General features: G+C 53.2%; 7 protein-coding genes across 7 annotated transcripts; 4 read left to right on the plus strand and 3 right to left on the minus strand.

Annotated features, from left to right (window-relative positions):
• Positions 1-406: 406 nt before the first annotated feature.
• Positions 407-1,194, plus strand: J4E86_009896 (uncharacterized protein; the record flags this gene model as incomplete). The annotated part of the gene is made up of 2 exons (XM_051450396.1): positions 407-740; positions 764-1,194. The coding sequence occupies 2 exons, from the start codon at positions 407-409 to the stop codon at positions 1,192-1,194; spliced, it is 765 nt and encodes a 254-aa protein (XP_051298317.1).
• Positions 1,195-2,154: 960 nt separating this feature from the next.
• Positions 2,155-4,521, minus strand: J4E86_009897 (uncharacterized protein; the record flags this gene model as incomplete). The annotated part of the gene is made up of 2 exons (XM_051450397.1): positions 2,155-4,334; positions 4,383-4,521. The coding sequence occupies 2 exons, from the start codon at positions 4,519-4,521 to the stop codon at positions 2,155-2,157; spliced, it is 2,319 nt and encodes a 772-aa protein (XP_051298318.1).
• Positions 4,522-8,312: 3,791 nt separating this feature from the next.
• J4E86_009898 (uncharacterized protein) lies at positions 8,313-9,139 on the minus strand (the record flags this gene model as incomplete). The annotated part of the gene is made up of 3 exons (XM_051450398.1): positions 8,313-8,466; positions 8,516-8,821; positions 8,874-9,139. The coding sequence occupies 3 exons, from the start codon at positions 9,137-9,139 to the stop codon at positions 8,313-8,315; spliced, it is 726 nt and encodes a 241-aa protein (XP_051298319.1).
• Positions 9,140-10,935: 1,796 nt separating this feature from the next.
• J4E86_009899 (uncharacterized protein) lies at positions 10,936-11,451 on the plus strand (the record flags this gene model as incomplete). Its single annotated transcript, XM_051450399.1, has 2 exons — positions 10,936-11,129; positions 11,178-11,451. The coding sequence occupies 2 exons, from the start codon at positions 10,936-10,938 to the stop codon at positions 11,449-11,451; spliced, it is 468 nt and encodes a 155-aa protein (XP_051298320.1).
• Positions 11,452-12,293: 842 nt separating this feature from the next.
• J4E86_009900 (uncharacterized protein) lies at positions 12,294-13,314 on the plus strand (the record flags this gene model as incomplete). The annotated part of the gene is made up of 3 exons (XM_051450400.1): positions 12,294-12,466; positions 12,517-12,936; positions 12,987-13,314. The coding sequence occupies 3 exons, from the start codon at positions 12,294-12,296 to the stop codon at positions 13,312-13,314; spliced, it is 921 nt and encodes a 306-aa protein (XP_051298321.1).
• Positions 13,315-13,599: 285 nt separating this feature from the next.
• On the minus strand, positions 13,600-14,139 carry J4E86_009901 (uncharacterized protein; the record flags this gene model as incomplete). Its single annotated transcript, XM_051450401.1, has 1 exon — positions 13,600-14,139. The coding sequence occupies one exon, from the start codon at positions 14,137-14,139 to the stop codon at positions 13,600-13,602; it is 540 nt and encodes a 179-aa protein (XP_051298322.1).
• A 1,989-nt stretch (positions 14,140-16,128) lies between these two features.
• On the plus strand, positions 16,129-17,594 carry J4E86_009902 (uncharacterized protein; the record flags this gene model as incomplete). Its single annotated transcript, XM_051450402.1, has 2 exons — positions 16,129-17,154; positions 17,208-17,594. The coding sequence occupies 2 exons, from the start codon at positions 16,129-16,131 to the stop codon at positions 17,592-17,594; spliced, it is 1,413 nt and encodes a 470-aa protein (XP_051298323.1).
• Positions 17,595-18,355: the final 761 nt, after the last annotated feature.

Here is an 18,355-nt window from a genome sequence, read left to right on the forward strand (position 1 = left end):
TGCATGCACGCCAGTGATACACCTCTCGTGACGTAGCTACCCGCTTTCGTAGAATATCGGTTGGCTAGCATCCTAGCGCAGCGTTCTGACTCCTCGGTTCCACGGTCCTTTGGCGCATTCATCCAAAGGTAACCATGCAACAAGAACGTTTACTTACCTAGGTTGATCATACGACTTACTCATTCCTCTTCTATCATCCTCACCAAATCCAATTTTACCGACTTCATCACAACGTAAACACACGATGGAACGTAACGAAACAGAACCTGGCGGCTACATAGCGCCAAAGCCAGTCGCAACCGAGAAGGGCAGCCTCGACCACGTTCTGGACGTTCTGGCATCCCATCGACATCCTTTCCTACTCGTTGGATGCGCGGCACAGCGATGGATGGGGTCTGCCGGAACCATGACAGATGTACACGAAATTCTCATCCGCCAAAACACGCTGAAAGCCGTCGCATCCGATCTTTTGGCCACGGAAAGATGGGAAATCAACGAGCGAGATCCAGAAGACATTTTTGGCAATGACCCAGTAATGAATTGCGACGCCGATATCGTGCTCCGGCAAACATCCACCGAAAACGAAGACGAATTCCGCTACCTAGCTCTTTGGTCCGACACCGCATACCATCTGGACATAGATAGCTGCATCACTATCGAAGTCCCCGACGTGACTGTTGGCAGCCTATCCTCGTCGAAGAGACTTGGCATCCAGCTCTGCACCGAGAGAATGGATGGTGGTATGGTCCTCGTGTGCATCCAGACACGAAGGTGCCAAACTCGCCTCCTGGTGCGCATCCCAACGCCATCTTTTTCCCCGGCTTACCGCGCGGCAAAAGCGCAAGTCACCCAAGTCCCATTTTGGTCCCGAATCTTACGACCTATCTCGACTCACTGATCTACCATGCCATCCACTACAAGACTACAAAACCGGGTCTCTGGGCTGCGTCATTATGGGTCCTGAAGAATTTGACGAGATATCTGTATTTGGAGCTAGACCATCAGCAGTTACCGCTGCTGATTGAGCTGGAAGAGTATGAGTTCATGGAAGCCTATCTCGGGAGATATGTGAGAAAGCCAAGGTTTGTTCTCCGTAGGGACGAGAAGGGAGAGTTTGAGGCAACCAGGGTGAGGGAGTGGGATCCTAAAAGCTTACCAGAGTGGTGTTGGACGAACCCGTGGACAAGTACCTAGGTAGGCATTGATAGACGAAATCTGATAGCCTTTGAGGCTGCGCGCTTACAAAGATAGTTCATTTGTTATTACTCAATAGACACCATAACTTGTGCCGTGTGTGTGCCTACAGGGAAAATAGAAAGGTAAGCCGTCACCGCCAACGGTCCGAAGACGCGCCTCCGCATAATCAACACGAGAAGATAACTGCATGCCGATGAGAAGCCTTTGGCGAATGTCGAGGATGTAGGTGGGAAGGATAGTGCGGTATGCGCTTGCACCCGGCCATCTTGCTGACGGCACGTGACTTTCGGTCGCTTCGGCGCTAGGGAGTTTTCAGCCGACAGTGGCGTCACTCCATCATCGACTTGTGCCTTTTCCCAGATCCATCCAGCATACAGCCCGTGATCGGCCGTCGTACATCGGACATCGTGTTTCGTACAATTGGTTTTTGAGGCAATGCATTCCAAGGCTCGCAGCGTTTGTTATAGCGGGAATCGCGAAATGCATGGTCAACCCTAAATGCCTGCCTGCGCCTACCCAGGACGTGATGAAGATACTAATCCCGCAAAGTATATTTGATGGAGAGCTGTCGAAGTGTGTCAAGGTGGTTACTAAACGCCTGAGGAAGCTTTGATTAATGTGCGTGATTACTCACAGGACCTGAGACGTAGCTTCACGACAATCGGGCCTACCATGATAAGGTGCTTATGGTAAAAGGAAGAGGCATCGTAATCTTCATGCCGCTTATCGGCCCTCAGCACAATCAGTTTCTCCCGAGATGCCTCCAAGCTTTGATCTAACATAGTCGTTCTGCGGTAGATCAGGAAGATGGTCACAACGTGCTGGATGCTCATATGAATGGTTCTAAGAGATGTAATTACGATTAACAAGATATGCTAAACGAGTCTCTATTCTACAACAGCTCGCACCTTCGGGTATCATCCTCTCATCAACTCAATTAAAACTACATGATCGGATCTATAGCGGAGGAGCGTTGGGGTCCATCATGCACTGATCGACACGCATAAGCTGCTTGCCAGTAGCCTTGGCGATCTGAATGAACTCCCGAAGGTAGCTGACAGTGCTAGGGTAGAGGTAGTGGAGAACCACAAGGTTACCACCCTTGTCGACGTCACGCTGGAAAGCAACCTTCTGCTGCTCAGGGGTGTCGGTCTCAGCCCACAACCAGTCCTCGACATCGACGCTCCAGTTGACAATCTTGGCGGTATTGCCGACAGCCTTTGTGAGACGCGAACGCATGCGGGCACCCTCGGTACCGAAAGGAGGACGGAAGTAAGTGGATGTCAAGCCGTTGAATTGCGACTTCATGGCCTTGACGTCCTCGTTATACTCCCAGTCGATGGATGCGTAGTCGGGAAGACCCTCCATCTTGGGGTGGGTGAAGGAGTGGAGGGCGAGCTGGTGACCCGCGGACATCATTTCCTTGTAGACATTGGTCAGGTTGGTGGAGGCGTCGAGAAGGGGAGCGCCGACGGTGAAGAAGGTCACCTTGACGTCCTCCTCGCGGATGATCTTAAGGACTTCCTGGGCGAGGTCGGGTTGACCGTCGTCGATGGCGAAAGCGAAGGAGTTGGGGCGCTTGCAAGCGAAGACTAGATCACCAGTCTCATCCTTCTTAGGAATGGTAGTACCAGCGGGAACAGAGGAGACAATCTCGATAACGGAGAGGGTGACGGACTCGCTGCTGTGGAAACCCTTGAGCGCGAAGCCGACGACGCGGGAGAGGTTGATGTTGAAGTGGCTGATCGGGATGTAAATGTGTCCGTTCTTGGCGTAGCGGCCGGCCTCGGCGGAATCCCAAGTCTCAGGGAAGGGAGCGATCTCGGTGTTGCATTGGCTGTTGTGCTGCTGGAAAGCGACAGTGAAGGCAGTGGTACCGGTGTAAGCGATGTGGAGGTAAGATCCCTTGTACTTGGTGAAGTCAGCACAGCCACCAGACACCTGGGTGTAGTAGGAGTAGTCGGCGTCGGGGGACTTGATGGTGAGCTTGCCGCCAGCGTACTGGAGAGACATGCCCTCGTCACCACCGTGCCAGTTGCCCATGGCGTTGGTGTTGGCGTTAGCGAACTTGTCAATCACAAGGCCGGTAGCTGATGGGTTGCTAGGAGCGGGAACGGTAGCAGAGGCGCCGGGGTCGGCAGAGGTAGAAGGCACAACGTATTCTCCAGAGTTGCCGCAGTAGAAGGCCATGGGTCCGAATGAAGTGGTACCAGAGAATCCGGAAAAGAGGATAGTGGTAAGCTTCTCGGTGTTGAGACCGGCAAACTTGCTGAAGGGAATGGTGTACAGCTTCTCAGTTCCATCGAAAGTCCATCCAAGGTCAGTTGCGGACGCGTAGGTGGACTTGGGGTTGGTCGCGTCACAGTTGTCCGAAGAATCGAGCTGAACGGACAGGGTTGCGCCTTTAGGAGCCTTGATGCGAAGAGAAATACCGGTGTACTTGTTCTTCTTCGCGTCGACGCAGGGGAACTGGGTGTAGAAGTACGAGTCGGCCTTGGGAACGAACTCGACGTGGTTAGTAGACGGCTTTCCAACGGTGATGGAAGTCATGGAAGCATCATCAGAGGTAGGGTACCCCATGGCGTTGTAGAACAAGAAAGTCAGACGCGATTGAGAAATCCAGTCATCGATCAACAAAGGAGAGCAGGTTCCAGCTGAGGCTGTGGGAGACGAGATTGTCGTCATGGTGCTGCGGACCGAGGAGCTCGAGGTGGTAGCCACCCTGGTTGCGGAGACGGAGGTGCTGCCACCAGCACTGCTGCCGCAACCAAAGGCGATGTTGCTCATCTGCCATGTGGCAGTGGTGGAAGAGAATCCAGCCCAAACGAAACCGGTAACAGCATTGGCGTTGGCACCGGAGAACTGAGACAGAGGGATGTTGATGGTCTGAGTGCTGCCAGTCAATCCAGAGATCGAAACGTACTTGGAAGAGTATGTCGTAGCCGAGCAGCTGGTCTTGGTTTGGATCTCGAGGGTCGCGGAACCACCGGCAGGTCCCTTCATCTGGAAGCTGATGGAGTTGTATCCATTGGAGCTAGCTGCCTGGCAAGGGAAGGTCTCGTAAAAGTAGGAACCTGCCTTGGGCTTGAAGGACAGGACACCGCCGCTGGCCGAGATCGAGGACATGGATCCATCATCTGCGCTGTTTAGCCTTTCTTCTTGTGCAGGACTTCAACAAGACTTACCACTGGTCCACTCGCCCAAGCTGTTCTGGTTGGAAGTCTGCTTGGAGAAGTCGTCGATCTTGAGGGGTGCGCTGCAGGCTGCGTTGACAGTCTGACTGGCAAGTCCGGCCAGAAGGCCTATTAGAGTAGTAACACGCATGTTAAGCGTAGTAAAGCGAGTGTGTTGCAAAAGCGAATGTACGGAAGTCTATGACTTCCAAGAGTGATGAGTCTCTGCACCCCGAGTTGACGGTAAGGGCGATGAGTGACAGGCGATAACTCGTGAAGATCTTCCCAGGCGCAGACTCTCCCTAGATATATCTTTCTCCCCGACGCAGCGGCGCGAGACCTGACACGAGCGAGATTAGTCTAGTGGCCTCGGCATGCACGTCTTCGCGCAGCAGCCCTGTCGCTTCTACTATAGTAGGGCCACACGGTCTATTTCGGGTCAGCAGAACCTGGGCGGTGGTAGATCACCGGAGCGCTTGTGCTGTATCAAGGATAGGTCGGCTTACTATTCGGCTCGGGGAGCGGCTAGGACATGGCGACCCCTGAACTCGATACATCGTTTTCTAGGCGTTTGTGGAGCACGGCGTCCCATTGTATGGTAATCATCGCTACTCATGGTGGGTATACACTGTTACGACCGGTCAACGGTGCGCCCCTCGTTCCTTTGCGATATTTGTGCTGCGGCGTTGATCGCGTAGGTTATTGCTATGACGTCCACAGTCCATGAGACAGGAATCCAGAAACTCTCCGCGCACTGAACTTGGTTCGGGCTCGGCTGAAACAACCAAGTTTACTGCAATTCTAGTTTGCGCCTCAGGCTCAACGCAAGGAAAGACATTCCCCAAGATACGAAGGTCAATACTTGGCCTCGCGAAGGGTGCGAAGGCGTACTTGGCCATTACCTATGCCGAGTGTGCCGTGCAAAGACAGCAGCGGGGTGGAGTGATGATAGTTTGCTGGTGGCTGCAGGAACCGAGAGACGGCGCGCGCCACCTCAGGAGGAAAAGGAACTACGCCCTACGCAAACGAGTCTTGCCACGGCAGTGGTAGAGCCTGCAGTCCGGGTCAACCGACAGAATCAAAGAAAATCCACGAGAAAAGGCACAATTTTCGCAGTTCTAGACCATGATGCAGACAACGTTGCGGATCTTTGTAGATTCTACAACTTCAAGCGGTGGTGTCTATTGCAGTCAGCGCGGCATGACATGAAAGCAAAATGGCCTGAGTAAGGATGCATATACGAAGTGGGACAGCGCACAGTTTTTTTCCTGTTGTGGTGGGATGCACCGGTGATGCTGGTAGGATGGGTTCATGCCGCTTGCTGCGAGTCGGAAGCACGGCGGAGATTGACGGCACTCGAAGAAGCAGTCAGGCCTGCCATCCTCACTCAGCACTCCATGCTCTCGCAACACAACATTTGCACCATGCCTGCCAGTACAGAATGCGATGCCCAAATTGCCGCTGGATTCCGCAGCTGGATGCTGACTATGTGGCGTTGCAGCTGCAATCTCCCCCTCGATTCCCCTGCCAAGGCGTCGCGCATTCCAGCCGCTCCGGATTGTTTCGCGTTTAAGAGACAGGCCTCGAAGCAGTTAGCACTGGAGATATCGGAATCACGCCGGGATATGTCTTGGCTTTACATGACTAGTGTTTGCTTTTCGGACTGTAGCTGGGCGGAGAGACTATCGCTCCACTCGCTGCACTTGCGAGGCTGGCGCGCTCCGACAGCACCGACCATAACGAATCTTCATCTCGATCTGCGATCCGTGGTTCACCCGGTCATTGCTCTCCAGGCAACCTTATATGTTCTGTCAATGATGTTGACATATTGGAGGCTTCTTTCCATCTTCCGTGTTAATGGACAGCTCGCCAGCAACCGCAATAGCCAGCAATAGGATATGGCCATGTGTATAGCTGTCCGGACGTTCGTCGGCTTATCAGCTGGAATATACACGTAACGGGCAAGGTGACTCCCGTGCATCATCTGCGCCGTACAGCAATAAATTCTCCTGTTTCCTTTCACAGCTCATCACAACTTGGCACAAGGATAGATTTTCGACCCCAGTCCTCATTCAATTGAGAGGTATGGGAGGGTGCAGGCGGATAGAAGAGTCGGACAACGCAAGATTGGGTTCGGCTTCGTCGCAACTACAGACCCCAAGTCATCAACGCCCTGCATACGGTCTCGCGTCACATACACAACCTCATTCAACGCTCAGCTGCGCGGTACGAAAGATCGCATAGATATTGACGAGGCATCTACTTTTTACCCATGCGCAGAGCGTGGACAGCCGCTATCAAGGCGTCTCCTTCACGCCATCAACATAAACCTCCACTCTCTCGTTATAGAAGCACATGTGTCCGGCAATAGGCGCGCTCTCCGAAGTTGGGTATCTATAGTACCATACAAGATCCCGATACAGCTTGCCGCCAACGCTGACATTGTAATACTCCGCGCGACCCTTATACGGACACAAAGTCAGCGTGTCGCTGGGTGTGAGATACTCCCAATTGACGCTCGTCGGTGGCAAGTAATGCCTAGTCCTCAACGTGGTCTCCAAAAGGAACAAGGCGTTTGAACTTTCAGCAAGTGTAACGCCGTCGACGGCTACCCTGACGTTTCGAGAAGATGGTAAAATGTCGATGCGCTTGTAGGGATCTTTGGGATGGCCATATATCTCCATGTCTTCTTCGAACCATTGGTCAACAGCTCGGAAGTCGACTTTTACGAGATCTTTGAGCTTGCCGGTGTTGAAGATGAGGATGCGATTGCTACTGCGATTGCCGACCGTAAGACTCGCTAGATGTGCGCCGCCATCTGTCCCGTCTACAATGGAGCCTCGGGATAGTTTGGCGTGGGCAGTGAAGCTTGAGATTGGTACGAAATATCTGGTATGTTTAGCACAGCCAAAGCATACGGATGAAGAGGCTGTCCATACTGTGGGTAACGTAACTCCAGTTCCCAAACATGGTGCGCGTTCAAAGTATCGAACGCGTACTTCCCGTTGAGAAGGCCTCGTACACGACGTGCTGTATGCTCTATCTTACATGGCCCATCGCGGACGAGTCTCTGTGCTAGTCGTACTAGACTGCATCTGTCAGCTGATCATTACCAGGCGCATAGTGGGATGCTGGTCGAGACGCAACTCGCTGGTGTTTGCCATTCTGAGTGACTTCTGTTCGGATTTGAATTTGCGATGAGATGTAGAGATGAAACGGCGTCGAATACTGCTGAAGAGATGTCGTGAACACATGGGAAAGGCGATGTCAACTGGTGATGATGTAGGCTACCTCAGTACCGGAAGCGGGGCCGTGCTGATTGGTAGGAATAGCCGGAAGCTTACCAACCTCACCGAAGACATCACCTCTACTAATCACAACACGCGGTCCACGACCATGTACGATGGTGTTTTTTATACATCTGGGGCCAATCCAACAGGCTCTCAGCTGGTTCATACCGCAAAATGCCTACACCAAAGTTCCGTCCCCGCACACCATGTATCGTTCCCCACGATCGACGACTAGGCGATACTTCGGCGTGACAGTCTACAGAAAGATCGTGAGCGCGATGAGGCGCCCTGTCATCCCTGAAGTCGTCGCGCCTGATCGCCACAAGCGATGCTTGTCCTGACGGCAAAGCTCACTCGGGACTCCAAGATCCTTCGCTATCGTTCTGATTTCCATCGGCGAGATACAGATGTGCAATAGACTTTTGCAAATGCTCTTAGAACAGGCGAACTCCTGCTGTTACTTCACTTGGAAAGAATGATTATAAGGGTGACGTTGCTTGATAAGTCTACCGAGTTCATCTGAACGCGTCCTTTTGCGGACACATTGTATTATTCGTTCGCGTTGATGGCAACCATATCGCAGACTGACGGCGACGTCGATACACCATGCTGCCTTCTATAGCCCCCAAGTACTCTGTATATATACACGCGATCACATAGCCTCCTCCATCGGCTCCTCAATCGGCTTGACCCTGCCTCCGGTCTCAGCGACCATGATCAAATCTTCCCGGTGAAGACGAGTGCAGCCCGCGAAACATTTAGCACGAGGCTTGAGCCAGTTGCTGCACTTGGTGCTGGCGGGCGTCCTAATCTGTTAGTGAAGTCATACTTTGACATGCAGGAAGATGAACATACGGAGGAGCGGCGGCCTGAGTGCCCAAGCCGAGGGCCTTGAATTCCGACTCGAGAGCAAGGATCTTCTTGTCCTTCTCAGCCTGCATACTGGCCATTTGCTCCTTGAGGTTGGCGACCTGAGCCTCAAGGGCCTTGACCTTGGCGGCCTCAGCCTCAAGTGTGGTGATGTAGTCGCCCTGGGACTCTTTCACCGCAAGGTCGACGCGGTACAAGTCCTTGGTGTGAAGATGGGAGATGTACTCGGCGCCATGCTTACGAGCGGACTCCTCTGCCTTGGCCTTCCACTCGTCCGCACCAAAGAGCGATCTGCAGAGTTAGATATGATCATACGATGTAGAGCGTTGTGGGGAATACTTACTCATCTTGACGTACTGGAGAACCCGTTGGTGAGGGCGAGTCGGCGAGGCAACGGCGGACCTTCTCCTCGTGCGTGAGCTCGCGATCTTGAGCACCCGACTCCTCGTCGTCGTCGTAGTCGTAGTTATCGTAGCCGTTACCGTCGTCATCCTCGCCGTCATAGGAGTCGGAGTACGGGGAAGCAGGCAGAGCTTGCGAAGTGGATGGTGAACGGCGAGGCGAAGCCGATCGCGCGCGGGCGGGGGAGCGGGAGCGAGAGAATGTCATCGTGATCTTGAGCAAGTCAATGTCAATAAGGTTGCGACAATTGGTGAGAGAGAAAGAAACTGTTGTCACAAGGCAGATATATAGAATGGGCCCAAGCGCTGCTAGCCCGCGCTAGCTCGTGCGGTGTGTTACCGTATGTGGTGCTCATGGACGTTGTCCAAGGAACGGCGCTTTCACGCCGATGTGATATCTAGAGCGAGCTATGGCTGAGACGAGTGCAAAGGGAATGCGTAGAGGGTGCATCGTACAGGCGTCGCTGAAGGCTGCCCAATCATCATCAACAGATGTAGTGAAGAGTGCAAGAACATCACTGCATACGGGTACTTGCATCTTTACAGCATACAGCGATTGTAGTTGTCGAGACTCACGGGCTTCAGTGTTCGGTGTGGTAGTCAAATACTTGCATCGATAGACATTGCGGAGTTGGTCGCTGTTCATGTATCTCACTGGAATTCAGCAACATCGCGACTTGTTCCTGGAGATTGCGTCATAGAGGAAAAAGGCTCCACGGGTCCGCTACCGCCTACATCAGTATAAAAACTAGAGTTTACAGAATATCAAGCCCATGTAGACTTCTAGCAGGTCGACGTTCAATCGCTTTCTTCTATAAGGTGAAGCACACGATAAGAACTTGGCTTCCTTCACATCGCGAACATCAAGCTATCCTTTCGGTAACAGGTCGCAAACATTAATCTTCCTCAAGCCTCGCCACAAGGGAAAGGTACTCAATGAAAATTTCCGTATCGCGATGCGCCCATGTCTGACAACAGAGCGGCAGGCTGATCGGAAGGTAACAATTTCATCGTTTACGCGATCGAGACCGTCGGAACAATGAGCGCAGAGTGTACATGTTACCCAACCTCTAAGTATCGTGGCGGCTCCGTAGATCCTGTATCTTGAGAATGAACTGCACTGCGGGCGAGGCATCGATCAGGCTGTCAGACCTGCATCAACACATGGATCTCTAGCGAACGTTCCAGGGGGTCTGGGTTGTTCAACGCACAGTCTTTCAGCCAACGAGGTACTCAAGCTCCGTGGATCTGAGTATGACTCGAAGGGACTCAACAATTGATCTCAAGAAGAGTATCTTAGAGTGAGCCCGAAACCGATAAGCCGTGGAAAGGCAGTAAAAAACAGTTGGAGAAGGAAAGCGCAAATTAGAGGAGCAGACCAAGTTGATATAGACAGCCGGGGCCACTAGGCGCTTGGCGCTCTTGGACGCACGTGACGTCTGTGCCCTGGTTAATAGTCGGCGTAGGTAACGGCGAGATGAAGGTGAGAGAGGAAGACTAATACTCTAATCACGTCATTGCAGCCTTGCCAGCACCGGATGTCTGTTATTGGAACTGCATTATAGCTGGTAACACGTCGCATCGCCGACTGCACCTTGATGCATCGGTAGCGACGTACATTGGCTTTCCGGAAGTGACCCTGGAGGAACACCGGTGGCCACCACCTGGGCATGTCCCGCAGTCGCTCGAGCCTCTGCCCTTCATTCTCCCAAAGCCCTAGCTAACCACAAAGGTAGTTGCCGCGTTGCGCGAGGATAGCAAAAAAGGTTTAGAGGCTGGTAGACGATGTATAGTGTTAGTGGAAACTATCTGCGAAAGCACGTGACTTTATGATATCCCACCAGAATACGCACCACACCCGGTGACACACCGCGTGAGCTAGAGTAGACTAGAAGCGATTGGACTCACCGACTCTACTTGTCTGCCTCGCGACAATAACTCGACTTTCTCTCATCAATCGTCGCACACTCATTGACTTCGACCTTTTCCAAGACTATCACTACCATGTCCTCCTCGCACTCCCCTGAACGCGCTCGATCGGCTTCGCCATCGGCCTCACCAGTTCAGTCTGACTCCCCGCATGCAGACGCCAATAAGAAGGACTCGGGCGTTCAAGATCGCGAGCTCACTCAGGATGAAAAGCTCCGCATTTCCATCGCTGAGTCGTATGCGGATGGTTCTTTATTTGAGCAAGATATGTAAGTACCCCCTACAGCCACTCACTCCGGTCGTTTCTGACTGTATAGCTCGCTTCTCACCGACGACGAGCGACGCGCTAGACGGAAGGCGCTCGAGCGTCTACTTCGCTCTGAGCACGCCTGTCTCAAGAACCTGGAGAACGTGGTCCGCGCAGAATATGCGATGGTCGAAGCCGCGAAAGAGCGTGCAGATGCACTTTGGGCGGAGGTCGCTAGACTTGAGGAGGAAGTCGCTATTCTCGAGGCGCGCAACGCTCAGAAGGACGAGGACGTTGCTGCTCCTCAGTCGACACCAGAGGCCGCCCATGTCTCGAACAGTTAGACAACCACTTCGTAAGTCTAGCCTCCCATCTGTCATCATATACATCCACTAATGAACAAGGGCACCCACCAACCCCATCTGCCGCAACTACGACCAGCCGCGTGTTGCATGTGACATCGTCAACTGTGCCCGTGTTCACATGGATGACTACAGCGAGCTGTTCAAGGACGGAAATTAGGTTGGGATTACAGCGGATGAGTAGCTTCGCGTGTATAGATACAAGACACTTTGGGTCTACAGGAAGCAGAGTTATGTACTAATGTCGCCACTGGGAGGCATTACGGCCACTGGGAAGCATTACGGCCGCAATAAATGTGAACACATAGAACAATGTATCTACAAAAGGTCGCATTGCAGATGAACCTGGTGTACTCATGACTTGATGTCACCCTTATAGCTTCTTATGCAAAGTGAAGTGACAGTGAAATCTCGTGTGTTCTGATAGTATCCTCGTAAGATCATGTGCTTTCGCAGAGCTAGTTAACAAACATATACATGTTGAAGTAGTCACTCAGCGCCGAAGATCGTATTTGGTAGCGTTCCATTCAACTCGTACTTGCAGCCACAGAAGTTGCGGACGTACATATGGAAAGGCAGTACCTACATACCCAGGTATATTCAGTCATCGAGGGATTGTGGCGAGGCAAATGTATCTTAGCAAATGTGACGAGGAGATACGATCTTTCACTGTTACCACGACTAGTAAGGTATAGCGTCTGCTTTTGGACATGGCTAGACCACATGTTCGTCTAGCGCGCACCTCAGTATATCAATTAGCCAGTGACTCTGTCGGTCCCGACCCTGCACCTCTTTGACCATCTTCAATCCAACCATCCACGAACATGGCGGACCCGCGCGACGATCAGTCATCTAATGATCCTCCCGCCTACGAGTCATCTAATGGTCCTCCCTCCTACGAGCAAGCTCTCGGTATGCGCGGTATGCGTTTTGCGAACGACGAGGCAGAGCTCGAGTATCTGCTTTCATTTTGTAGCAACTCAGGATCACGTTCACGGTGAGTCTATGAACACATCCATCGCCTGATACGTGACTGACCAAACCTAGTCGTATGGCTGGAGGCGGTCCCAGGCCCGTCCCTCGCGAAGAGGGTCTCGAAAACATCCACTTCATGAACGGCCGTCTCGTCTATCATCTGGCGCTTATCAAAGCTACAAACGCCAGTCTTCGTGACATGGGACGCACTCCTGAGACTGCTCGACAGGGAACGGAGCGGAGGCTGGAGGCCTTGAAGCAAGAGTTCGTGATCTTTGAACTCAATGAAAAGAACGAGGCCTTGGCCCGTCAGCTTCGGACTGTGAAGTTGGAGAAGGAGGCTGTCTTCAATACCGCCGTTCGGGTCAACCTGAAGTTGAGGCGCACTGAAGCGGCCGCTGAAGAGACAAAGTCGCAGTTGGATGCGGCTAGGCTGGCCATCGCTCGGATCAAGACCAAGAAGCGTGCCTTGCCCGGGGGTGAACAGAACGGGTATGTCTTTAACATTGATACTCTTGTTGCTGTCGCTAACGCAATCTTAGAGGACCTCGGACGCTGTCCAACTCCAACAAGCGCCGCCGTAAGAACAAGAAGTTCGTCGCGTGCGTCGAGTGCTTCCACAGCAAGACCATCAAACAGTGCGACGGTAGCTCGCCTTGCTGGCCATGCACTTATCGCGGATTGGAGTGCAAGCGCATGAGATGCAAGTACTTCAAACTCGCTGCTGACAAGTGCCCCCTCGTCGAGTGCACCTTGGCGCATAGCGAAAGCGGATTTCCGGACGAGGTCTTGGAGGACAATAAGCATGTCCCCCAGATGACTACACCCGCCCCCGTCATCCCCGAGAAGCCCAAGCCGACCACGAAGTAAGTTGCCGCGTCGTGCGAGGATGGCGGAAGAGGTTTAGAGACTTTATACTGGTTTGTAATGGATGGAGGAGCAGGTCAGTAGAGGATGTATACGCATGACAGCACTGTATCTGGTCGAATGTTACTGCAGGATCCCACGGCGACCTTCCGGTCGTATTGATGACAACGAGATGACACAGTGTTGCTGAGACGTATTCGGCAAACCATAGTAGATAATTGATACAAGATACTAGAAATGTCCTCTTTTACACGTCCGTGACAACTATGAGACGAAATCTTCTCACTTTCACTTAAAAACAACGCCATACTCATTCCACCATATAGTCTGATTCCAACCCTGCACCAGCGTCTTCCCACCTGATCCCGTACACACATTACCCTTGCCAACCTGTTCCTCCACTTGATACTTCCCATCATCGGCTCGCCCATTGTCAAAGGTGACCGGCAGGCCAAACCCAATGTGACAATAGCGCCGGGTAATAGGCGCGAAGCCGCGGACTTCGAATGTTACAGGGACAGAGATATCGGGCTTCTTTTTGTCGGGATTGGGTAGCTTAAAGGTGTAATCGGCGGTAAGAGGCGGCATCACGGGCTTGTTGTGAGGGTCGATGACAGGCTTGGGTAACATCGGTGGCATGGGAGCGTCGGCGCGGACGTGATCGTCGCACCATTTCTTTGCTGCCTTGTGGAAGTCTTCTAGAGTTGGGTGGGGCTTTGATGAACAGGATTGCTTGTCAGCTCGCTGTACGAGATTGGCTGGCTCTGCGACTGGTGCGGCGAGAACGAGGCTCAGGAGGAGCGAGGTGGAGAGAAGCTGACACTTCATGATGGGATATGGTAGCTGTATTGCGATTGCTTGTGTACGATGTCTTGCTTGCTGAGTAAAGTGAGTATGTTGCTGGCGGCTAGATCAGTGGCAGTAATATGAAAGTATGGTCTCTGGTCGAGGAGTAGTGTAGTAACGGAGCACACATTATATACCTCATGCGAGTCACGTCGCCGCTGTGAGTATCGGGAAATCGTACGAAGCTAATTTTCAACACCATCGTTTCCGTTGTGTTTCCTCTCCCACGCCTTTATTTCGATACACTGTGTAGCTTCGGATGTGGTATTACGACGAGGTACTCGTGAAGCGGAAGGACGTGGCAAGACAGCTGTCGTATGTATTCACGACGGCCGGTGAATCCAGGTGCGAACGGCAAAGGTCTTCCGAGCGAAAGTTGCGCCGGACTTGTGAAAGAAGCCACGAGTGCGCTATGACAGTCGATCTCCTATACTACACCGTAATTACTCGAAAATACTGCAACGCTTTACTCTTCAACCAGCGTTATGATTATGTCGGGAATATCAAGCTTACCGATGGGAAAAGTCAAGCGATTCTTTCGTTCGCTAAGTCGTCGACTGTCAATCTCCATGTTTAAAGCGCGCGGCGAGTCCATAGGGTCGCGCGAATCAAGCCCTTTCTCTTCTCTGGCGCAACACGACACCGACAGCAAATCTACCTCGACAATAGAAACCCGAGCAACGTCCCACAGCGAAGCGCGAACGTCGCCGTCTACGCCACCGATCGCGCCAATTGACCGCACATGCCCCGAGACAGTGAAGCGGGGTGGAGCGTCCATCGATAGCGCTCCGAGAAAGGATACAGTCAATCAGCGTATAAGCGATTTGAATGCGTATGCAGGTCTCCAAGTCAATATTGCGATATTGCGTTTCGTACACAGGCTACCGCTGGACGAACTACGTATCATTGGCCAGAGACTGACGCTGTCTTCGTCTTTTGCTGCGGGCAATACATCTGAGGAAGACGATCGGCGTCTTTCACGAAGCGTCGCGCGACCAAAGACTATGAGCCTTCCTGGTACGACTAGGGACTTGAGCAGGTCTTTCGTATGTGGCCAGGAGAACAGGATTGAACGCAACCGTACTGGAGAGGAACGTCGACACGATCAATGCGCCATACAGGAAAGAGCGAGTTTCTATTCTTCGATGATGGACATGCAATCCCATGCGGACGCAATAACGCTTAGCCTCACCAGTCAAGAGAGCGCCTCAGCATGGTCGTTCGCGTGTTCTTCGGCGCAACTCGTCGAGCGGGAACACGCAACTCGGCAGCGTGGAGGTGCGGACATGGAGCGCGCGCCTTTCTTCATAACACGATCGGCCGACTCGTGTGATCTCTTCCTGGAATCGATTGGCCTCTCGCCACACCCAGACAGTATTCCAAGAACCGACCACGAAGACACGGATGACTTTGACATGGACAACTTACCAAACTGGTCGGACGTGGAGGACGACCCAGAGTACAACCAGTTTGAAGAGCAGTCATTCCACTGGACGGATACGGATAGCTCCCACTCTTCCAGGAAGTCGATGAGAATGGCGGACACGTCATCGCCAGCATTCTACATGCCCGCTGTAGATATTGAAACTGTTGCACCTAACATGCATGGCGATGTTGCGCATAGCAATCACGGGTGAAGGAGGATGAAAGGACTGAGGTTTGCAGGTGGTTGGAGTGTTGGAGCACCAAGACACAAGGGGAAGGCCAAGCGCCGGCGGCTAGCGGGTTCGCGTGTCAGGGAGCCGGCCTGGATTCGCAAGTCGCGCAGGACGGCGGTTCAGGGCCAATGCGCCATCATCGTCGTCGACACCTCCACATCCACCACCCAACACCAACCGCCTGCTCAATGTGCCACGGTGACGTTGCCCGCCTACCCATCGCACCTTCCTCCTCATAGCATCGCTCCCTACCACCTGCGGCTCCCCAGGCCCCTAGCGACCGCCCATCCCCCACGGCCGCAGCGACGGCAACATGCTGAAACCGCTGGCTGGCCGTTTGGCACGGCGGCCATGGAGATTTCTCTTCCCCGGCCTCCTTCTTTTCTTTTTTGCATACACACTCTCGCATCGGAGAGGGTCACATCCCCAGGCGCCCGTACACAAAGCGAAGACAAAGTCGTATTTCCCGCCCCTCGAAACCAAAGCCGCCAATTCAATCGAGCTCGACTACTGCCAGAATTTCCCTACCAAGCTGCTGGAAGAGGTGCAGGTTGTCCTCAAGGTCGCATCGGATGGGGCACATGAGACGAAAGCACACCTCAGCACAGTATCGAGCTGCATCACGAACCTGATCATCGTGGGCGACCGGGAAGAGCGATTGGGAGACCGCCATGTCATCGACATCCTCGCAGAGCTTCCCAAGAGCTACCAGAAGGACAATGTCGACTTCCAGATCTACGTCGAGCACAAGAAGGCACACGAAGGCGGCGAGACGGTCAAGGAGCAACAGCGGTCCTTCAAGCTCGATCGCTTCAAGTACCTGCCCATGGTGGACAAGGCATACATGACCAACCCCGCAGCCAAATGGTTCGTCTTCATTGAGTCGGACGTCTACTTTTTCTGGGACACGCTGTTCCGCCTGCTAAGCCAGCTCGACGCCTCGCAGCCACATTACCTTGGCGAGGCGCACAAGGGCTCTGAAGGCCGCCATTTCGCCTATGGCGGCGCAGGTATCGTCCTGTCTCAGGGCCTTGTCAAGCAACTCATTCCAGGCAAGACTCCCGGCTCCACCGAGATCCCCCGCGAAAACCGACTAGGCGTTCGATACGAGAACTGGGTCAAGGAGGAGCAGCGCGGCGACGCTGTCCTTGCCTACGCCATCCAGAACGCGACCGGCCACAAGCTCGAGCCCATGTACCCTACCTTTGCTAGCGACAAGCTCAAAGATGTGACCACCACACGCGACAAGTGGTGCGTGCCAATGCTCTCGCTGCACCAACTCAAGCCACAGCAGATGGAAGACTTGTGGAGGTGGGAAAGGACACGGCCGTACAACACGGTAAGCATTTCCTCAGCTCCAACCTAAGCTACCTGACTAACATAACGTCATAGAAACCATTCACCTACTCCTCGTTCCTCTCTTATACTCACGGCTTCCTATCACAGGGTCCCTCGAAAGAATGGTGGGATAACCTTTCGCAAGCGCCCGTACCGAACGATCGTCCCGCACATCGCAACGCCGGCTCGTGCGGTTCAGAGTGCGCTAATGACGGCAACTGCCTCCAATGGTCTTACTCGCAGACCGTCTGTCGTCACGCCGATTACATCAAGCTTGGCGATGCTGTCGACCGAGAAAACGGCGGTCAAGGCGAGTTCGTCAGTGGCTGGGACACCGGAAAGCTCCGCGACATGGGCTTTGGTGTCGAGGGACAAAATGGCCAGAGAGAGTTTTACGAAGGTTGCGTCGAAGCCACCTGGCTGACCCCACAAGAGATGTAGAAACACTCATACGTCAGCGTATAGAGACGGACTTGTATTCGAGACCAGCGACATATAGGGAGGCGTTGCGGTTGCTTGCACCACGTTCATGCATGGCGTTCTGGGTTGGCACATCATTTTGGATATGTGGAGCGTCGCAAACAGCGCGTTGAGCAAGCGTCATGTTGACAGGAAGATGGACATCAGGCCGATGAGCTTCTTGGGCGAATATGTAATGAACAGAGTTTGAGCATAGACGCAGGGCATAAACTGCGAGGCGGTATGATACCGCGGGCGTTAGACCTGTATATGATAATAGCACACATCTTCACATCTACCCGACGCGCATTCGGCCCTTGAGATACCCTCGTGGTAGGTAGATGGACGATTTGGAGTGAATTCGTCCAGAGCGGAGGCTTGACCTTCCGCTGCCGGTGGGTGGAATACAGTTGTTCCGCTTGGACCATCTGCGCGTCGCCGAACGGCTGCTGCCAACTCTTGACACCACTATATCCTCTCCATTTCAACATTATGCCCAGCGTCGCGAACGACTCTAGAACCACATTCAGCCCATTGCTGACAGCCATGCTTGTTCAGATCATTACGACTCGGTCGCATTCCCGGTGTTGATGAAACTTGGCGGCGCCGGTGTGTTTGACGGCCTGATTCGGTCGCTTTCTGAAAATGTCGGTTGTCGCTGCTGCTCCACGCATGAAATTGCGCTTTGGGCTGTGAAGGCAGTAGGTCCTGTTCGAAAAGGATCGCGATGTGATGAAGAGTTG

This window comes from Alternaria arbusti (assembly GCF_024043155.1).
Source record: "Alternaria arbusti strain BMP 1465 chromosome Unknown scaffold_19, whole genome shotgun sequence".
NCBI lineage: Eukaryota > Fungi > Ascomycota > Dothideomycetes > Pleosporales > Pleosporaceae > Alternaria > Alternaria arbusti.